The sequence below is a fragment of the Hypomesus nipponensis genome, chromosome 25 (assembly GCF_054491055.1).
Source record: "Hypomesus nipponensis isolate SF chromosome 25, ASM5449105v1, whole genome shotgun sequence".
In the NCBI taxonomy this organism is placed as follows: Eukaryota; Metazoa; Chordata; class Actinopteri; order Osmeriformes; family Osmeridae; genus Hypomesus; species Hypomesus nipponensis.
The window spans coordinates 5,722,614-5,735,418 of record NC_140385.1 but is presented as its reverse complement, the minus strand read 5'-3'; the positions used below and the strand labels follow the sequence as shown (position 1 = coordinate 5,735,418).

At 41.9% G+C, this 12,805-nt stretch overlaps 2 protein-coding genes across 2 annotated transcripts; both read right to left on the bottom strand.

Moving 5' to 3' along the window:
* Nucleotides 1-530: 530 nt before the first annotated feature.
* LOC146222037 (interferon-induced very large GTPase 1) lies at nucleotides 531-9,213 on the bottom strand. The gene is made up of 6 exons (XM_084691697.1): nucleotides 8,933-9,213; nucleotides 7,925-8,013; nucleotides 7,671-7,776; nucleotides 6,744-7,007; nucleotides 6,372-6,632; nucleotides 531-6,245 (listed from the first exon to the last, which is right to left on the bottom strand). The coding sequence occupies exons 1-6, from the start codon at nucleotides 9,015-9,017 to the stop codon at nucleotides 1,561-1,563; spliced, it is 5,490 nt and encodes a 1,829-aa protein (XP_084547823.1). The 5' UTR covers nucleotides 9,018-9,213; the 3' UTR covers nucleotides 531-1,560.
* Nucleotides 9,214-9,625: 412 nt separating this feature from the next.
* LOC146222036 (perforin-1-like) lies at nucleotides 9,626-12,716 on the bottom strand. Its single transcript, XM_084691819.1, has 3 exons — nucleotides 12,710-12,716; nucleotides 11,418-11,955; nucleotides 9,626-11,210 (listed from the first exon to the last, which is right to left on the bottom strand). Exons 1-3 carry the CDS (start codon nucleotides 12,714-12,716, stop codon nucleotides 9,932-9,934), a joined length of 1,824 nt encoding a protein of 607 aa, XP_084547945.1. The 3' UTR covers nucleotides 9,626-9,931.
* Nucleotides 12,717-12,805: the final 89 nt, after the last annotated feature.

Below are 12,805 nucleotides of genomic sequence, written 5' to 3'. Positions count from 1 at the left end.
TAACTGACAAACTGTGTTTTCTCATTACAGCAGTTCATATGCAGATCTACCATTTTCTGTGTGGGAGGACAGGTCATAAACAAGGTAGCAAAAATACAGGATCAAAGCAGCAGAACTTCCTGCATGGTCTGACCACTCCTCTGGCATCTTTGGTCAGAGCTATAGGGTACATAGCAGTAGGCCAGTTACACTGAAGCACATACAAATGAAACATTATCATTATTATTATTATTATGTCCAACACCCTGGGATAGGCTACACACCCTAAACTAGACGTCTGTTCTGTCTACATAAGAAATTTGCACCTGTTGTCTTGTTTTTACTTTCTTTGATGAATTCTGAAACCCAAGACTTGAGATGAAGAACAATGTTAATAATGGAGTTTAAAAAAATATGATTATTATGAAGAAAAAAAAAAGTTAAAGAAACTTATATAAATAAGGTGATGATATTTCTGTTTACTTTAGAAGTTATTACACACTGTATGCTGTGATTCGGATCCGGAGATCATTAAAGACAGTCTTCATAGCTAGGTTGGTGACTTTGACTCTTTATTCATCTTCTGCATCGTGAAAACATGGTATATGGAAGCTTTTCAGTTTAAAGTATCTTCCGAATATTACAAATTATTAGAATGAAACATTAGAATCATATAGATGAAAATAACATTTGATATTTTCCTTATGTGGGATGCAGGTTTCCTTTAAGAGTTACACACACTGTATTTGCATCTCACCGTATCCTGAATCACTTTACATAGTGGACTACGAATGCTTGATTACACTGAATGGAAGAAGTGGTTGTAAAAAGATTCCACCACATTAAGGCACAATCAGATAATCTGTCTTTAGAAAAAAAAAACGAAAGAAACAAAACGAAAATTTCGGTTTATACCAAGAAGGCTAAATACCGGTAGAATGTTTGTTACCACTGTGGTATTTGAATTATTTTACTAGACAGTTTATTGATTACATCAAATACAAGTGGGTATAAAGAACAAAAACCACATTGGTACATGTTAAATAATCCATGCTCTTGTAAGGAAAACAATCAAACAAAGAAACATTTTTCAGGTTAAAAGCAAGGTCAACCATCAGTACAACCAACTACAAAACAAACAGTTATTAGTACGGTATTTGAATTCATATAATGGACTACAAATGCTTAGTTACTTCAAATACAATACATGGTAATAAAGAACATCCACTAAATGAGTACACATTATTATTCCATCATCTAGTTGGTTGAATACAAATCGGCCAACCAATTTTGGCTCAAAAAGGCAAAGCTTCAATATGACAGCATTGGTATCCATGACGATGATAATCCAGTCTGATTCACACATTCAACTCATCATGTAGAATCACATTTAGTACAATTAATGAAGTACAGTACATGCCAAGTGTTGCAGAACTCGACCCATAATATCCGAGAAGTTGCCTAATTATTTAAGTATCTCTGAAATTTGACCATGAGTTTGAACTATACAATGTTGAGACCATTCTCTTTGAAGTTATACCTAAAACATATATTGAGACTCATTGAGGCAGGTAGAGCCTCTTACTTCATGCTAAAAGACTCTTTGAGGCTATTTTCTGCCTGTTGCTTAGAGATGCATTTCCAAGGTGGGGGGATATCTGCAGGTAAGGCATAGTACTCTTTGGCAAACTGCTTGTTGAACTGAGCCATCACATATTTCCAGTAGTCTGAGGCCTGGATGCTTGGATCTGCAGGAATTTGCCAATTGGGGAAAATCTCTCTGTACGTTTTAAAAGGGTGCCTTTTTTCATTTGTATGAAAGCAGATGAACTCCTTGTCGCTGAACACGGAAGAGGTGCATATATCAGTCACTAGTTTTGTTGAGTCTTCCCACCTGTACTGACCAAGACCCTGGGGCCTGTGTATTGAAGCATGATGGTCTGTATGGGCTTGTCCACCTGCCTCACATGGCGCTTTACAAAATGGACATTGTTCACCACATCCAAACACTCTGGTGAACAACTCATTCTGTGGCTTAATCCGCAGTTTTTTCAGTTTCTTTTCGATGTCATCGTCATTTTGAAATGTTTCACTCAGTGTTTTCCCCATTTCATTAACAGATGTTGTCAGCCAATCAGCAAACTGCTCATGGTTAGCATTATTGAGGATCATGAAGGCACTTAGAGCATCTTTGGGAATAACCAATGTGTTTTCAAGCTCCTTGTAGATATTCTGAACAAACTTCCCCAAATTGTTGTTTTTGTCTGTTTGAGCCTTTGTGATGGCCTCTGTTATTTTCTTGACATTTGCTTTCACATGCCGTTCTTCCAATTCATACATTTTAGACCCATTTGAAAAGCGTTCCTTGATTTTATCAAGAATCCACTTCTTGACAAAATGTTCATAGGTGGAAATGTAGCTGACATAGTTCTCAAATACAGATTTGGACAGCAAATCTTTCATGATTGAGTACTGAAAAAAGGAACGAGTGCTGAATTGGAGGGAATCTTTCCCAGTCAACATTTCATCCACAATATCGATACCCAGGGAATGTGTGACGCTGGCTTCCACTGCAGGTTTGAGGCATAAACGTGTAAATTCATCAGCTTTTTTTTGACATTGGTCTCTTTTGTTGAACAGGTCTTTGAAGTCAGCACGGTACTTGTCTTTGTACTGATGTAAGCATCTGCAAGGGTCATTCACTTCTATGAAATGTTCATGCATCTTCTGAAATGTCCTTGATGCATTTCCACAAATATGGAGCTTTAAAGAGACTTCAAAATTTGCACTAGTCTTAAAATTTCTACTAGCAGCCAATCTATCATCTATCTTGTGTAGGACCTCCTGGATGTAATTGTCATGGTAATTGGAATGCTGTAATTCTTTTTCAACTAACAGGGTGCAAGCATCTATGATGCTGTCTGCAAGTACTTGGGTCTCACGGATATGATCTTTATTGTAAAAGAAATTGTTAAATGCATTTTTGCATTGATCAAATAGGTTTTCAGGAACTTTGAAGGGAGTTAATCCACATTGATTCAAATCTGAGTGATGTATTTTCTGATGTACTGAACTTCCTTTCTGTTGCAAATTTGAGCGAAGCGCCCGAGACACACTTTCACCAATGTTTTTTGGACTTAATTTCTTGAAGGATAACTCACGTACAGTTATATCCCACATGTTGTCAAAATCTTTGTCAAGTTCTTCATCTGTCTTGTTTTTCTTACTTTTTTTACATTCTTTAATTAGAGCCAACACTTTCTCTTCAAGTTTGGCTGTATGGGTTTTCTTGATTGCTTCAAGATTGCTCATTCCCCGTCTCATTTCAACAGATGCTTCCAGTTGATTCATGACAGAGTTCGCCATTTCTCTTCGTAGACTCTTTGCGTTGTTGGAGAAGTCCTCTCTGTACGCCTCCACTAGATACACATGGCCTTCTGTCTGCTCATAGTACTTGGTCAAGTTGTCAAGAATTGTTTTCTCCCAGTTAGAAAGCTCTGCGGAGGCTTCACTTTTCAGGTTGGCAAGGAAGTCTTGAATGTCTGATGTCTGAACATCATCATTGATGATTGTTCCATGGTTTGAGATCCTTGTTTCAGCGTTTGCAGCCCATGTGTACATATGCTTTTTGAATGACCATTCCCATTTATTGAATTCAGTGCACAACCTCATATACGCATCAGCCACAAGGCTGTTTCTGAAGCTAAAGATGAAGTTCTCATACTTCACAGAATTCCACAAGCTCTTAGTCCACTCAAGAAAGTCCATCATGTTATTGCCCGACATTTTACATTCTCCTAACGCTTGGACTATGTTTCTTTTGAACTCATAGACAGTTTCACTGTATCCTGCGTTGACTGGGGCCATTGGTGGGCTTCCATGCCACAGTCCTGGGATGTACCAGTTGCCTGTGTCTGGATTGTAGTCCATCACATCAGTGAAGTTCTTGTTCTCTTCTTTGTTTTCCATTTTGGCTGCTGCTTGGGTCATTTCATTCAACTGCTCCAACAGCATTTTCCTGTCTCTCATGTTCTTGTCATGTGCAGAGACATCTGACACGTTCTGATGCACAAACTGACACTTGGGCTTTTTCCCTACTTCTTTCATCCTGAGGAAAGCGTGGACCACTATCTGCAGGATGTCCTTCATCTCTGTCGAGTTCTCCATGGCAATATTGATAATTGTGATGTCACTTAGCCCTATCACAAGCGTTGCCAACTCATTGTCATGCTCATGGCTGTCATCTAGCTGTGCAAGCTCTGGTGACTTGAGACCCTCTGTGTCAATGATCACTACAAAATCACAATCAAGTTGCTTTTTGAAGTCTTCTTTAACCTTGATGAGCAGCATGAAGGCCCCTCTTGTGCATCTTCCACTACTGACTGCAAACTGGACCCCAAACATGGTGTTGAGGAGAGTGGATTTCCCTGTACTCTGGACTCCTAGAACCGTGATCACCATGATCTTGTTCTTTGGCTTCACCAAGGCATCAAGTTCATGTAGAACATCACTCACCCATCTCAGTGGTATGTTGGATGCATCTCCGTCCACCAGTTCCAGGGGATATCCATCCAGGAGTAACTCTGCACATAGCTTGGGAAGATGGAGAAGTTGTTGCCGTGATACCTCACCCTCTGGGAGTAAGACTGAAGATTCATAGAGCTGACCCATTTCACGGAGAAAATGTTCAGTTCCTAGGGAACTGTTTGAAATCTGTTTGTCTAGATCTTTGATGTCTTCTTTGTTTTCTGAGGAGTTTTGACATTTTTCTTTATACTGCTCCCGAAGACCACTGAGGCTTTCACGGGACAGATTGTCAAGGTTCATTCGCATCCATTTCAAGAAATAGGACCTTTCTAATCCAGGTGTTGATATGGCATTGATGAAGCAAGTCATTGCTTCAGACATGTCCCATTCAGCCTGTTTTTTCCTGAGTTGTGTTTTCTTGGTTTGGAGCTCACTCTTGTACATCTCAATGTTTTTATCACCAACTTTCCTCAGTCGACATTCTTCTTTTTCCAAACGAGCTAGCTCTTTCCATATCTGTCCTTGCAAGGGTAGTTGACTTTCTTTGTACAGAAATGTGTCATTTATGTTTGAAGTGATGGCAAACGCATTTTGCTTGGCAGTCTGACATTCCAGGCAGTCTTCATCCACCAGGATTCCAAGCTCATGGGCCACATCGGACATCTGCTCCAGCTGCATCTTGAATTTGCAGGTCTTAATCACATCACTAACTGTGTTTCGTAGGTTTTTGACAAAATCTGCATCGTTCATCTGTTTGGTCTTGAGGATTATGTTGTTCTTTTTCAGGTTCAGCCCGGAGGCAGATTTCTTCAAAACATCAATGTTAAAGTTTGGACTCTGAGGGTTCCCTACCAAGAAGAGCTGTGCCTTCGTGTGTTGACTGGTCAGTAGTGAGTAGTCCAAGTTGTCAAAGAAAACAAAAACCGCCGCTGAGGTCTGACACAGGAAGGAGTATTGTGTCTCGAAGGTACCGATGTCACCTCGAAGGTTGGCTACAGCAACAGGTTCACCAAATATGTCTATGTTTTTGTTCCCACAAGGGAGGTACCAACTGATTTCAACCAATCCATTTGATATCCTTCTTGGACTATCGCCACATTCCATATCGTGGTGAACAAATGTGTCGTGATACTGTTGCGGGTTGCTTAGAAGTTTGTTTAAAATCTGCGACTTGGATAAGGAGCACTCACCCAGTCTGACAAAAGACACCATAGGAAGGTCTGAAAGCACAACCCTGTTTTCGACAAATCCTTTTGGATCATCTAGAGAATGAGGTCTGTACTTTTTAACAATGTCCCGCAGGGCCCAAAGCATGAATGTGCACTGATCTGAGTCACAGTTTGGAAGCAACAGTGGCACTGAAAACTGACACATGGACATTTTCAAGGTCATCTCTTGCTGCAGGAAACCGTTAGAGCACAGAAAGAGAGCAGTGACAATATCTAAAGGGTTCACCATGTTGTTCACATCCTGGTTGCCAACCAAACTCTCTAAATCAAAGTCGCTACTACAGAATGAAGCGTCACAATTAGCCTCGTCCACAGGGGGGACACACTTGCCACTCCTAGCTGTAACATTAACCATCATTAACCTTTTCAGGAAATACCATGGAAGGTCTGTGAGAGAATGAGCTGGTTCTCCGGAAATGGTCTTCTCATCTATCTGCAGCACTGTGCTCAGGGTAAGTTTCTCTTTAAAGTCCAAACCCAAGTCCAGCATTAGGCTCTCCAGGACGGTTTCTGGGGAATAACAAATCATGGCATCAGATCTCCTTGGTTTCACATCAGCTACTTTCCACAAGTAGTTTAAAAGTAAGTGCCAGGACGTTAATTACCTACTACTGTTATAATGTGTAATAAACTCACTTGTGTGGACATATACCGCCACAAACTTGCTCTTGGGTCCGGTTTTCAGGAGAGTTGAGGCCCTAAAGGTGTACTTCACACCCGGTCTCAGACTGGAGAAGGTCAGGCTGTTTGAGGCTGTTGTCTCCTCTCTGGTGCCTTCCCCATCTCTGGAACAGGTCACATGATATTCCCCAACTTCACCATCGGGATGGTGCCAACTGAGACACACTGAGTCACTGCTAACGTGATCAATCCTCAATTTCTCTGGAGGCATGGGCACTGTAAAGAACATCAGGATTGAAACTGCAGCATTATCCCAGAAAGTAATATTCACTCATCACTATTGATAAGAAGGGAAATTGACCAAAAAGGGATTCAGAACATAATTACTTGTGTAACAGGATAATGTGATGGCTTTGCTCCAAACTCCACTTTCAGAAACACAAAACACGTTGAAGATGTACTCTGTGCCTGGGCGCAAGCCCTCAAAGTCAGCAGTGTTGGAGTCTTGTACACGGAGACTCTCCTTCTGTCCACAGCTGGAGAGGGTCACCTCATATGACCATTTCATAGAGGGTTCTGGGGGGTTCCATCCCAAGCAAACACAGTCAGTGCTTACATGGTGAACTGTTATCTCTCTTGGAGAAGGGCCATCTGCGAAAGAGACCAAAGAAATAAACAATCAAAAATGTATTTACTATTTAACAACAGCTTCCAAAAACAAATGTAAAGGTTATTTTGTTCCTATGTTGTCTGCACTGGCTTTTTTGGGAAAGCCATCATTCCTGTTAAAAAAACACTCATTGTGCTCACCCACTCTTGTGGCGTCCGTTAAACTAAAAATATATGATTAGGTTTGAAAGTGTCATGGCCCAAAAACTGTATGTAACTTAGTATCACTAAAGTAGTTGGTTGGCCTGACGTGAACTACCACTGAACTTTCTTGAGTTATCCTAAGATGACCTCTGACTATGAACTGAAGAGAACATAACAGGATCTTAAGAACAGGCAAGATGAGAGGTCACTAACCCGGACTTTTGCCAGCTATGACTGATAGTGATATCTTTGAAAATAGTATAAAGATGTCTGTTGCCTATGCTTAGCTAAGCTTTCTACCACAGAGAGCCCAATGTCTGTATCTTTGATGAGATAAATAAAGAACTTGCATTTGAACTTGAAAAACCAGCCTGACACCCAGTTTCCTTGAGAATGCAAACCTTTAGGCTAAAATGCCACCACAAAAGTAAATCAGATATTATAATATATTACAAATGTTTTGTAATGATCATACAACAAAATACTGCACTATTGGCATACCGTCAGTCGGCTGTGGATTTGTGTCTCCTTGACAACCAGCTTCTGATGACTGTGATGCATCTTCTTGCTCACTGTACAAATCTGAATCACTGGCATCAACAAAGTCCTTTATTTAAGGAAATATTTAAGGGGAGAGAATGTACATTTCTGTAAGTTGATATCCTTTCATGTAGAATTCATTAACACAGTAAAAATGTTTATTACATGTTTGAGGTCATAAGCAAGGCCAGATGGCATTGTACAATATAGCTTACCTCTTCATCTGAGAGGTCTTTAAGAGCAGAGTCTACAGATGGTTCACTTCTTCCTCGGTCAAAAGCAAAATCTTTAAGACTGCCCATTCCTGAGAATCGTGATACCATTAATAAGAATGCAATATAAAAAAATAATATAATTAAAATACACATTTTTAAAGAAATCATTGTCTGTCTCACATAAATGTGCATTATAGGACTGCAGAAGATTGAAGATTGTATTTTTAGACCACAAGACCTAACTTGAGACTGTCCTGGCAATAATCACATAGCATCTTAACTTTGTCGACAACATGGGTAACATAATAATCTAGCATACCTAATTAACGTTTAATTAAATAATAACATAAAACACCCAACCCCGTCTGACCTCGCTGACACACCTTGGAACACATCTTGTTTGCATATTTAGATGAATACTGGGTCAGCCTTGCAAGATGATAATGGTCCTATTTGTACAAATCAATTTACCCTTTGTACGATCAATAATGACAAAAGTCCATTAGGTAGGCTATGATAATTTGATCAAGAACTTGACTCATGACCTGATACGATGTTCGTTTTGCTATAGTTTACTATTATAGCCTTATTGAGAAGCTAAAACAAAAGCATATTTGGGACATTGTTTGAGTGAGTTCCGACTTCCGAAAGACTGGGTTAACCCCCTTCCACGCATCAATAGGTTGGTAATTTTGTAAATATTTATTTAATGATCAGGGTATATGGCTAGATTGTTAGGCGGTGTCAAAAAGAAGTAGTTCGTCTCAGTAGGCTAGGTGTGTTACCTATTTACAAAGGTAGGGAAATTAGACATTATGGCCCAAACGTCGCGCCTTGACATGGGTATAGACTCCCCCCCTCCTCCCCCAGAAAGCGTCGTGTTGCTCGCGTCCAGTTAGAACAAGATGTAGTGGCAGCTGGGCAAAGCTCTGCCATGTTTCGTTATCATTTAAATTAGCTATAGGCCTATTTGTTTATGTTTTTAGATAAAACAAGATCACGTCTCACCTTCTTCCTCGGCGAATGTTCGACATTTACAACAAAACTGCAGCCCCTCCTCGCAGTTCAGCTTTTGACATTGAGAACACTTCATTTAAGCTGTAATACACAAGGATAAATGAAAAGCCTGGCCTGAATTTAATATAATAACATAAAATAGCAAAAATAAGACAGTCGGTTCCACGACTAGTCTATAAGGTCCTATTCTCTAATTATAATATGGCGGTATCTAGGCTACTGTAAAATAAAATATATTGGTTGCTTGAAAGAAAAGTTAATATTTTTTAGTTAGAAGCATGGCAAAACTTTTACTATTCTAGGCTACTTCATGTTCGTCACCTGTTTTCTCCAGCAGAATTAACCATTGACGGATGTAGCCGGCTATTTATATGAAATCTCAGAGCGAACCATGTGTTTAATCGTTATCTTCAGGATACTACAAAACATTAGGCTATTAGGCCACGCGGTCTATCGAAAATATTGGCTACTTTTTAGGTTTTTAATGTAATTGTCGACATGCACATGTGCATTCTGTTGATTTGGTTTATTCCGTGTTAAAGAATATTTTAATAAAATGTTATTGGTTCAGTCCATTAAAATTTACTTTCGATATTGTTTCTTCAATTTAAGTTTCGTTTAAGCAGAAACGATAGGGTTGTGTATAGGCCTAATATAGTACAAGTATTGATACAAAATCACAGATGACTTGCGAAACATTTTTTATTGCATTATTTTTTTTTATTGCAGTAGGGAAAGTATGAGAGAGTTGATGTAATAAATGTAAATAAAGAGACTACAAAATAGTGAAGATAAACATCAGCCCATCAGAAAGGGAACATACATATGATAAAAAATTGATTTAATTGGTTTGCTTTAGCTTTGTCTATATGTTATTGTCTTGATGTCAAGAATATGAAAAAGACCATTGTTAAAATCTCATCAGAAATCAAAAAATCATGTGAATGACAGGCCAAGCAAGCAGTGCCTACAAACCGACACACCAAACTCTCACAACTCATTGAGAACATGCAGACGAGAGTGACCTTTGACATCTCCCGCAGCCCCCTTCTGCTTCCTAATAAAGGTCAGAGGGTCAAGCTGGGTCTGACCAGCCCTGACCTGAGCCAGGAACTCACTGGTGACGTTAAGGGAGTTGCGAGAGGTGAAGAGGTCGCTGAGGTCAGAGGCCATGGGGGACGGCATGTGTTCGCTGCAGACGGGGCCCCCCAGCCCCGCTGCACACTCGACCTTGTAGGAGAAAAAGATGGTGCCGTGGTTCAAGGGGCATTCAAACTTTTGGAAGCCCTGTTTGAGAGGCTTGCTGCAGGAGCCCAGGAGGTCGTTCCATGACTTCCACCAGTGTTTGTCCTCGTCCCACACCTCCACCTTCAGCTCACTGTGCAAGGAGATCTTTCCCCAGCTCATGCCCATGTCAAACTCTTCGTTCCAGCGAGGGTTGTCATTGTCCTGGATCACAGTGGTCTGGGTCGAGCCTTTACCCACAAGTACTTTGACAAAGGCGTCGGTCTGTGACGTGGTGTCGCCAAATAAGCCCTTAGCGTACTCCACCTTGACTGTTAAGCGGGCTAGACCTTTCTCCTGGGGGCAGCACTGGCTGGTTGTCTGCTGGTTGGCCTGGCAGACACACTGGCAGGTGTCGCGGGCACTGGGGTTGGAGGGACCGGTACACTTGTTAGAGCAGCGCAGCGCAAGTGCACTCTCCAGGATGTAGTCCTCCACCGCCTTCTTCAGCCCCGCGCTCTTCTTCTCATTCTTCACCAGCCGGTGCAGCGGGCTCATGGAATAGGTGATGATGTCAGGGGTGGTCTTCAAGGTCCCCAGCCAATTACTGAAGGCGTCGGTCCCTGCCTTGGCGAAAAGCAGGTCAGGGGAGCCGTCTGATTGGCCGCCCACCACCTCGGTGAACCTCTCTCTGAAGGTGTTGTGGAAGCTCTCTTTGGTGTCATGCTTCTTCAGGTCCTGCTTGCAGAACTTGGTCTCCGTTTTGAGGTCGGCGGTTCCGGTAGTCGTGGCAACGGAGGCTTCGGCCTCCAGGCAGTCCTTGACCTCCGATTCTTTGTAGCCTTCCAGCGACGCCTGGCACACGCGCAGCGAGGTCACGCTCTTCACCCGGCCGCCCAGTTGGACCTTATGGATGAAGTGGGTTCCAAAGGTGTTCAGGAAGTGCTTGTAGTCGGGCTTGGTTTTATCGGTGTAGAGCAGGGGGAGGTTGTTCAAGCTGCGGGAGAACTCTGCGTGGAGGGGCGGCTTTTCTATCAGACGGTAACTGCAGAGGGAACACACAGCCAATCACACGAGTGGTGTTATCAGCCAATCACACAAGTGGTGTCATCACCAAAATATAAATCACATATCAACATTTGTACCTGCTGTTAGCAGCTATTTATCAATGGTGATAGATGGAATAGAAATCATGCACACACACACACAGACACACACACACACACACCCCCACACACACACATTCACTCACCTGTAATAGGAGCAGTGTACATCCTGCTTGATGAAACTGTACTTGTCTTGCTTGGACTGGGACATCACCGTCTTGGCCACCCGAGAGTGAGTCCCGCCGACCACCATAGACGCCGTGATTTGCGGGCTAACGACGTCCAAACCCACCTTCCAGCTGGCGTCCACCTCGCTGTGGCTGTCCTTGACGAAGCTCTCGCTGGAATCGTACACACTGCTGGACACTTTCATGTGACAGTTATGTATCGGCCGCCAGTCCACCACGGCCACGGGTAGCTTCTGTTTGTTGCCATCCATGAAGGGGTTGTCACAGAGGGTGCACCCCCCGTCCTGGTCTTTCTTCCAGGTGTCCACGTCGATCACATAGGCCCGCTTGCGCTCCATGGTGACCACGTCAAAGCCCTCGCCGGCCAGGTCTGTTCCCGGGGCTGAGGGGCTGTTCTTGCACTCTGCTGCCCGGCCCGGGGTGCACGCGGGCTGGGCAGGGGGCAGGAGGAGGAGGGCCCCACACAGCCACAACACATGCAGTGCTGTGTGGATTCCTGGAGGAGGGGGAGAGAACGAAGAGAGGGTTTAGGGAAATAAACTCAATTAAATAGGCTGCTATCTTATCATCATCTTTTTTATAATATGACATTCACAAGTAGCTGCCTGTATAAATGGAGGTCTTTTCACCACTAGATGGGGGTATTTAACTTTGAATGATGATCTCACTGCTCGGTTTGTATTGTTGATTTGTTTAGTACTTGTTTGGTAGACCTCTCTTTATATTCAAGCTTTTGTATTAATTTATATACCGACACTCATCTTTCTAGTGTTCATTTGTTAATTAAATATTCTCATCTGTAGGTATTACATACAATACTTGTTATTAGGTCTGTATTGTTTGTCACCTGCACATGTTTTACTTTCATTTCTTTTAAATCTTGTCTGCTGCCCGCAGTTTCCCCTCAGGGGTAGATCAGACACCCACCGTGTGAGGCATCAACCTCACATTTCACTTCATTTCTGTAGATTTCTTAGTTTCACTTTTTCAGAAATGTATAGATTTGACTAAAGACCTCCGATAAAGATTAACTACATAATTTTCTCTTTCTTTGACATACGTCCCACAAAAAATTTGATAAATATAAAACCTCACAACACCCAATAGAAGAAGTAGAATAAATTGTTTGTGACCATAAATTACCTGTCTGCATGGAAACACATATTACAAACAGGTTCTATGTGGAATTTCAGAGTTTTTCTATTGTTACCAATCGATACATAAAACGAAGTGGGGCATAGATTGCTTACCAAACATATCCCAGACGCTGTGGTGCTTATGACGAAGATGAAGACTTAGGAAGATGATCGTGAAGATGCTCGTTAGGATGAATCTGGCAAAGGTTC